Source organism: Miniopterus schreibersii (assembly GCF_964146895.1).
Source record: "Miniopterus schreibersii genome assembly, chromosome: 8".
Lineage (NCBI taxonomy): Eukaryota > Metazoa > Chordata > Mammalia > Chiroptera > Miniopteridae > Miniopterus > Miniopterus schreibersii.
The window spans coordinates 40,417,615-40,427,020 of record NC_138109.1 but is presented as its reverse complement, the minus strand read 5'-3'; the positions used below and the strand labels follow the sequence as shown (position 1 = coordinate 40,427,020).

Below are 9,406 nucleotides of genomic sequence, written 5' to 3'. Positions count from 1 at the left end.
GTATTGCAGCCAGGAAAATCACTGCTCCTTCGTTCAGAAACAGACCGAGAAGGACACAGGCGAGGCTGGGCTGGCCTGTTCTGATTATTTTACCAGATACACGTTTTAAAAACTGTAATCATTAGAGCAGTCCACTGCCAAAGGGAAGCGAGCTTAAGTAATCTTCCAGGACTTCTTTCCACGCATACCAGCCAGTCTGACATGCAAAATAAACCTGTCTGAGTAAATCTGACAACGTCTTTCAAATAAAAATATTAATGAAGTTCAGTTGAGCATCCAAATTCAATCAAGAAGTAGGGGAAGAAAAACTACATTTTCCGAAATGTCTAAAACAAACGTTATCTGAAAAGCAGACACATACAGGCCACGAGAACTGGTACGGGTCTGAACCCTGTTTGTTTGGGCCACAAACAGGCAATTTCCTTTTCTAGCTACGTAAAATGACCTGGACCGCCCTCAGCTCTTGGTGCTTATCAGCAGCGACAGGCACTGTTGGTTACAGGCACCAGAGGCCTCAGTGAATGAAAAGCCACCGGCGGGCGCTCCCTCCAGGCCTTCGGGGGAAGACGCCTGTGAAACGAAGCCAGGGTGTCGGGGGAGCAAAAGGAAACGATACTGGTCACCATGAAAAAAAGTTTCCAAAGACGCATTTTTGCTTTTCAATAACAACAACACGAACAACACATGTTTAAACAACATTACGTGCAACGCTCAGGGAAGAAGACAAAAGGTAACTTAGAAGATCAAAACTCCAACCCAAACTCCACGGCCTGTATGTCCTACATTCTGCGGGAACTGGAAACCACAGTCGTTTTCTTACTCAGGTACAAGAACTCACGGGTTTCCCCCCCATGTTCAGGATAAGGGAGATTCTTATCACAAAAGACACAAAATGCATTTCTGTTACTATATTTGAGTAGGCGGGAACATTTTTTTATTTTTAAACTCTAGGTTTTGTGATTCTTTTCTTGGAAACACCAAGTCCCATCCCCCCCCCCACCTCAATTAAGAAGCTAGTGTCTTATCACAAAGGTTCTTCACTTTAGGAAAAAACCCAGCACCCCATGGAGAGGTTTAATTTTCTGGGAAGACAGGAAAACCATCCATTCTCTCCAGCAGTTAGAGAACCACCATTTATTCGTCATTAATGACACGAATTCAGACGTTCAGGAAGGGGAGCTACGTCCCACACATTTTAAAATATTGGCTTTTCATTTTATCCCATGACATTCTTAAATTTCTTCACATATCCGAGATGGTCCGGAAGCCCTGAACTTGACTGCGGCCTAGAAAGGAGGCCTGCTTTCAGTCTGGCAACGGATCGGCTTGGTTACAAAGTGAATGTAATTTGCCTCAAGGCACGAGCAGTGGTCCATGGACAAATCACTATAACCACTGAGACTGTCCGTTCATACAGTTTATTCCACTAGGCTGCGATTTCATACACGGGGTTTCATATCAGGGGTTTCCTGATAGCACATAGTTTACTTCCTGTACTGCCGAAGAACCGGGTTTTTTTAAACATTATATCATAATACCCTATCAATAAAACATTATTCAGTGACTTTTTTTCCAACTACATATAAACGGAGATTTACCACACACACGGTGCAAGAATGTCTTTATAACATATTGGAATCACAACATGTGAATCTAAAATACATCACTGTAATTAGAACACTACTTTAAAATTACAATGCCATGTTCTGTTAGCTGGATCGGATTAATCTCTGAATACATCACAAAGCAGCTTGGTGGATAACTTCTTGGATAACTGGCAGCAGCTTCGAATGATGATTTCAAAAGAAATCTTTAATACACAATCCAAATTTTGAATTTTCAAAACTCCTTCCTGTATGCATTCAATACGCTCAGAATCAAAATGGGACGCTTTCAAATTTCTAGTCTCTGAAACAAAGAGAAAAAAACACAACCCTCCCTTAGCTGAAAGGCTGGGGTTGTAACACTAGGTTTTGTAGAAACCTAAGAAAAGCATTGTGTGGGGAGTGGGAATGTGTTAAAAAGGAACAACATTTCTTTAAAAGCATCTTGGGTGTCTCCGCCCCTCCCCGCCTCTGTCAAACACAGAGAAAGAAGACCGGACTGCATTACGAATAAAGGCGTGTTTCCATGAAACGATGTCCTAAAGAAGACGCATGTAAACAAGTCGGAGAGAAAGATTTCTTCATTTTCCCATTTCGCGGAGTGGGGCAGTGGGATGGTATCAGTTAAATAAGAAAACAGAACTTCTTAGTCAAAGAACCACTTCATTACACACAACACAGCCAGGGATAATCGCTGAAAACGTCTCACGTGTTTCCTTTCCTCTCCCCCCGAGTTTGAGAATGCTCGAAAGTTCAATAAATAGTAGAAAAATAATCCTTTACTTAGAAACTTTGAGATGCATCATTTAGAGCTTTAGCAGGAGTCCCTTACGGCAACCGTGGCACCGGGCGCCGCTCAGGAGCAAGGGGGAGCCTTCAGGGCCCAGTCCCTCCCGGGGCCGCGCCCGGTCCCCGCCGAGCCCTGTCCCCCTCGTCCCCCCGAGGGCAGCCGCGTGTTCCTGGCCCCTCGGAACATTCCTCTGGCTCAGCTTCAGGAAGGTTCCCAGGGTTTCACTTGTAGGCCCCGTCTCCGCGTTCGGAGGTTTGCCTTCTGCTCCATTCCGCCAGGATCGCGCAGCAGGCTAACTTCCCCTCCACCGCAGAGCCAGCCTGGCCCCTTCCCAAGCGTCCCTTTGTCGTCTCCCTCGTTTCCAAACGTATGAACAGGCAGGGCGTGAGTTCAGCCGCTCTGGCGAAGCCCAGACACGGGCGTCTCGGTGGGCTGCAGGCCGGCCCGTGGCCCTCCCTCCCGGCGGCGTTAGCATTCCGCATCCACGGAGTGCACGGTGACGGCCGCCTGCAGGTGGTGGCTGTGGTGCAGCGCCGGGTGGTGCAGCCGGTAGTGGTGGAACTTGCTGCTCAGCAGGGCCGCGGTCTGGGGCGGGGTGTCCAGGTCCAAGTCCTCGTCGTGGTTCCCCACGTCGACCCCGGCCGACAGGGGGTCGCTGTTGCAGGGGGGGTTTTCGCTGTCCTCCTGGGGGCTCATCGTGCTGTAGCCTGGAAGAGGAACAGGACAGGTAAGCGGGGAGCCCCCAGGCGCGGGGAGGGGTCTCTGAGGGTCCCCAGCGCACCAGGCCTCCTATCTTTGCGCTACAGGGGCGCAAACGCGGGCGGGCTGTCAGCACGTGGTGAAGTGACTTATTTTTGAAAAAATTTTTTGTCAATTCTCACCGGAGGATATTTTTTCCATCGATTTTTTTTTTTTTAAAGAGAAAGTGGAAGGGAGAGAGGGGTGTAGAGAGAGACATTGAGGTGAGAGACGCACCGCTCAACTGCCTCCCACAGGCACCCCCACTGGGCCCCGGGAGTCTGCGACCCCGGTACATGCCTTTGACCGGGAATCAAACCCATGACCCTTGGGTGCATGAGCAGACGCTCTAACCACTGAGCACACCAGCTAGGGCTGAAAAGTGACTTATTTTTTATTTTTTTATTTTATTTATTCTATTTTTTAAAAAATATATCTTTATTGATTTCAGAGAGAGGAAAGGAGAGGGGGAGAGAGAGAGATAGAAACATCAATGATGAGAGAGTCATTGATCGAGCCCACAACCCGGGCATGTGCCCTGACTGGGAACTGAACCCCGATCGCCTGGATCCTAGGTCAACGCTCAACCACTGAGCCACACCCAGCTGGGCCAAGTGACTTATTTTTTAAAGAGATTTTTTGCTGACTGTTTCCTTCTTAAAACAATACCTAATCATTTCAGACAACTGAGAAAGTCCAGATCAGAAATATACATACGAGAACCCTTTCCCTAAATCAACAAAACAAAAACCAAAATCTCCTCATGTCCCATCTGAGCCATAGATAACCGCCCGTGACATCTGGGGAACTCTCCTCCTACACTTTTACCTAAGATAAGATTAAGACTATATTTTAAAGAAAGAAAGAAAAAAAAGGCAGCTTCAAGAAAAAGGCCTTAACAGGTCTCAGATCAGCTGGGAGCTGGTGGGCAAAGCTGGGCTTCAAAATGCCTGAATGGGATACAACAGTAAGAACAAATCCAGTTGCCATCACGGTCTGCACACCTGCTCCCTGGCAGGCACGGATGTCAGGTCACTCCTGCACACCAACAGGCATGTATTTTAATATCCACTTTACAGGTGAGGGAAGTGATGATCAGAGAGGTTGGTGAACCTGCCCGAGGTTCCAGTACCTAATGAAAGAGCAACTCCTCCAACACCCACAGCAACTAGCAAAGGAATCAGCTATTCTCCGTGGAAGCCGGCTCCCTGTATTTAAAGATTAATTTCTTTTGGTATTCTAAGTAATACATGTTTCAAAAGAAAATGTCCTTGCTGATCAAAGGATTCCATTCCAAGAATTCTGGCATGTTTTTAAATATTGCAAAAATCCCCTTTAAAATTTTTGAGAAGTGACAGCTCATTAATATTTCCGCTGCATCTACAGTTAGCATCAGTCAGCACTTACTCGTGGGTAGTGCTAGTCACATCTGTGGCTGCAAAGCTGACGTGCCTGCACACAGCCACGCAGGAACAGTCGGTGGTTGAAAACGTGTGCTCCATGCAAAAACGATAACGGCAGTTCTCTGACCTCAATGAAATCTTTCCCAAATGACAGAATTACTTAAGTCGGTCCAAGGCAACAAATATTTATTGGGCACCTACCATGTACAAGACACCACGCTGGCCCCTGCAGGAGACACCAAGATGAAAGCCTGGCCCCTATACAAGGAGCTCAAAAGCTTGAGAAAGAAAACAAGTATAAACACAGCTCAATTTCATTCTTCATTTATTGGAGACCATTATGGGGCGGGAGGGGGAGACTATAAAACATGAATAGGAGCCGTCTCTTTTCCTTAAGGATTTCACAACCAAGTATGAGACAGATATTCGTGAAGCTGGGCTTACTGTAATGCAGACAATGGAAAACACTGTAACTGAGGTATAGTTAAAATCCAGAGCAGGGAGCAACTGCGTCTAGCTGGGGGTGTGAGAATGCGTCACAGAAGCACTCATAGTTTTAGTTGGGCTTAGACGGATGAGTAGGAGTTTGGTAAGTGGGGATGAACAAAAGAACAGACGAGCACAGCTACAGAGGTGTAGAAACCTCAGGACATTCCTGTACCGTGCGGCTAGGATGCGAGCCAGCAGGTAGCCGGAGAACAGAGCAGGTGGAAGGTGGGAAGGTGAGATCCAGTCACATCATCAAGGCCACGCCAAAGCATAGAAAATGGAGAAAACACAATATTGTGAAAAGGCCCTAGGATACCTAAGGAGGTGACACTTAAGGAGGCCCTGTTGGGACAGGAGGGTTTATTGGGAAAAGAAAGGCGGAGGAAAGGTGCCTGAGACAGGGAGCGGAGCACGTGCAGACAGACCCGCGGTGAAGAGCACAGGAGGCGGGAGGACACGGGAGATGCGGCTGGACGGGGAGACTAGACCAGGTCAACAGGGCCAGTTGAAGCTACGCATTAGGATTCGGTAATGAGCAAGGGGAGGCAAAGGGCAAAGACGTGTCGTGTGTCAAGGTGACCCCTCATGGCAATGAAGAGGCTGGACAGAAGGAAAGAGTGACCAGAGGCTCAGACGACAGGGGGCTGGTGCGTCAGCCGGAGGAGATGGCGAGGGCCTGACACGGGACAGCTGCAGTGCTTCAGTGGGGCAGCCACGGGCTTCAAGGGACTCTTCAAGTGCAGAGTGGGCTGGATTTGGCGACTAAATGGATTTGCCTGGTGCACAGGACAAGAGAGTTGACACCCTCAGATAAGGTCAAGGTTTCTAGGTTTAGGGACCGGGGAAATTGTGATGCCTTCTCCCAAGACTAAGAGATCAGGGACCAGAATGAGTTTCTCAGCTGTGTCTAGAATAAAAGACTGGATGGTAGGCCCTACCACCTCAGTTACAAAGTGCTACATATGCTTAAGCCACCATATGCTCTACATATAAGGGACTAAAGTGGAAAACCTGGTCTTAGTGAAAGTTCAGTGTCTGTGTTATCTTTGGCCAACCTTTAGCGCTAGGTTGTCTTCATCTTTCCTCTAAATACTCCCAGGCAGCCTCCTGTCTCTGCTTACTTACACTCACCCGTAGTAACTGATAATTCATCTTCATCTTCATATTCATGATATAAAATCCATGGTGGTCCTGGCTCACCTTCCCACCTTCCCTCACCTTGCTATTGTGCTTCACGCTTCAGTCTGAGGGTCTTCTCTGGGAAGCTCTGCCAACCAACACCCCAACCCCCAGCCCAGTGTCCCTTCTGTGAGTTTAAATGATATTCTGTGCACACCTCTATGTTATATTTTACCATATTATAATAAAATATCAGGTTGTCTTATCTATTAGCAAGTTCTTTCTAAAAAAACACAGGGACTTACTTTTATCTTTGTACTCCTAATATTCAATGCAACGACTCACACAAAGCAGGCACTTACTTAAAAAAAATTCACATAACATATTCCCAAAGCAAAGGCATCAATGAATTTTTTAAAAGTTATCTGTGGTGACATTCACCAGTCTCACCTAATAATGAAGACAATCTAGGATTCCCTGGGCCCTGCCCGGGGGATTCTGACTTAGGGCCCAGGGATGCTCTGGACCTGACCAGTCACAGGCCCAGGTTGGTGGGGATGCTGTAGCTGTCCCCGAGGCAACTTGGGGGCACCCCCATTTCTCCTGATGCTTTCTGATGAGAACCCCAGCAGAGGCCCTTCCAAAGTGAACCTCTCACTGTGAGGCCATTCTATTTAATGTGCTCAATCCCTCTGTAAACTAGGCCTCCCCTTATCTCAATAATTAATGAAAATCTGGAGGAAGGGAGTAGCAAGTGTGCAGAAGCAGGTGATACTCTCACTTAACAATTGTATACTGGGTGCCACGCAATTCTGTTGAGCCCTGGGACCAGTGATGAATGAGTAAGACAGACGCCACCTCTGACTCATGAGGGAGGAAGCACTATTTAAAACACAAAGGACATGTACAAATACTTTCAAAGGAAAAATGTCTTTACTGTCCAAAGGTGTATGAAAGAAAGTCTCTGCAAAGAGGGTCTCAATCAAGAAACAGGCTTCAGGAAGGAAGTCATACGTCCATTAAGAACAGAAGGGTCAAAGTCAGGCTTTGCTCTTTGGTGTTCTGCTCGTGTATTCAGCTGACGGTTTCTAAGAAACCTCTCCTGACGGTGAGGGATGTCGGGCTCTCAGGGGACTCACTCGCCACCTTGTGGCCACAGAGAGTAACTGCAGGACAACATCTGCGCCTCTAGAAAATGGTCTCCGGCTGCACTATGCGGTTTTTGACCAGGTTTTCAAGGTTCAGTATTTGCCTTTTGAATCTTTTGGAATTTGCTTCACTAGGGGAAAATTTCCCTCTTGCAAAGACAAACAATGTTGCTTCACATACATATGCATAAAGTTTCTAATGAGATGGTAACCAAAACATAGATTCAGAAGGCACAAACATAGATCGGTGGTTTTTAATTTAAAAATAAGCCAGCAGATGATTAGACAGAAGATGATATTTTCAAGAGAAGTAATGTACAAAGCAGATACATAATTAAAAGTATAGAATGATAGTAACTGTTTTTAACCTGCTCTGTGACAGTAACAGGTAATAAGTTGGACGCTGAAAACAATCATTCTAGGTGGGCTTAGGATATTGACAAAGATAATTCTACCTTTCAAAAACCATTCTTACTTTGAATAGAATTTTTTATTAAGATAGAAAAGTTAAAATTAAATTCCTTTGAAACACAAAACTCTGTTGGCCACGCTAAATAAGAAATGCAGCCTGAGTGTTTCCAAGGTTAGCCTGGTAACATTTAATTTTAATTCTAGGAACTTCACAAGTCTGAACCATACCACAAAGTCGAGTGTGTTTGGTGTTTATATATTTATCTATGTTATTCTTTTGAGTTCCTTTTGTGTATCAGACGCCAAGACTCTTGTGAAAATATGTTCACTGAGTAGCAAAGAACCCTGGTCCTGCAATCCTACAAATTCAAGGGCCAGCACATGCCACTTTCCCCCTCCTGGGGTCTTCCACGATTTCCCTGCAGATAAAAAGACGACTATCTCCCCATCTTCTTCTTTGGGTCATTCCTTTAAGGAAGCTGTCATATTCAGTTTATCAGTCATGAATACATGCATTCATTTACTGTTTCCTCCAGACTGTAAATTCCTCGAGGGCAGAGTGGCTGTGGAGGTGGGGAGGTCAACCTGAGCTCCTCTCTGCCATACACTATTTCATTTACTCCTCACAACAACTTCACTGGGGAGGAATTTCTAATCCTGTTTCAATAATTAGGAAACTGAGGTCCAAAGGAGCTTGGCTAAGGTCTCAAAACTTGTACAGGGGAGGGGAGGGGAGATTCCAAGTGAGTTTTGCTGACCTTCTCCTATAAGCAAGCTCTTCTGCACCATGACAACCCCCCCTTCTCTGACTCCCTCCCCTGTGCCTGGCAAATAACAGATGCCAATACAGTCACCACGTAGGGGAATTCACAGATGAGCAAGAAGTGTGCTGACAGGACAATCAGATTAGATCCCTGTTTCAATGTGGGCAAAAGGCTTATCCTCTAGGCGTGACAGGGATGTTAACTCGGTGCCACCAATTTTAGTGACCCACCGTATGGGTTCGGGGCTATGACAACACACTGTTAAATGCTATTGATTTTGTAGTGCAACTGGAATTACGTGGAATGTCAATGTCTTCCACTTCTTTTAGTGTTGCATTCTGTCTGCACGAGAAACTATTTTTTTATTCCTGGGGGATAACAGGGATCCAATTGTTCTGAAAAACGAAAGAAAGCAAGCCCTTCACTAGATTCCTTGGCTTTCAGATACTGACACTGTTCTGTTCCTTTTATCTAAGTGTTGCTTAATCTGCCATTTTACTAAGACAATGGGAGAGCTAATGGAACATTGTCACTCAGAATTCCAATTCTGTATTGAAGTAATTTCTGTTGGGGGAGAGAGGGAGAGGGAGAGAGAGAGGGAGCTCAGTATTTCTGCTGAATAAGAAATTATTTCTGTTGAACTTGAGTAGCCTCAAACCTGTTTTATTATTCAAAGGAGAAGAGGCACAGAACTGCCTGGCAGAATGCATTTATAGAATGTTCAAAGGTTTTTAGGGAAAAAAGGCAGAAAGTCAAAGAAACTGAAAAATTTAAGTTCTGCTTTGACTCTCCATAGAAACGCAACATTTCTATTTAGTTGATGGGGACAATGCCATTCAAAACCCAAATTAACAGTCTCCAATTTACAACCAGAGCTTGAGCTCCTATTTTCCAAAGGGAGTCTGAATACCTGGCTGTCGTGTAAAAGGCCACGTCGGCT

General features: G+C 45.8%; 1 protein-coding gene across 1 annotated transcript in view; it reads right to left on the bottom strand.

Annotated features, from left to right (window-relative positions):
• Positions 1–1,604: 1,604 nt before the first annotated feature.
• CACHD1 (cache domain containing 1) overlaps positions 1,605–9,406 on the bottom strand; it is a 192,714-nt gene continuing 184,912 nt past the window's right edge. Inside the window, exon 27 of the mRNA XM_081145542.1 lies at positions 1,605–3,101. Coding sequence (XP_081001668.1) covers positions 2,863–3,101 — 239 coding nt within the window. The 3' untranslated portion in view covers positions 1,605–2,862. The remainder of the gene's footprint in view (positions 3,102–9,406) is intronic.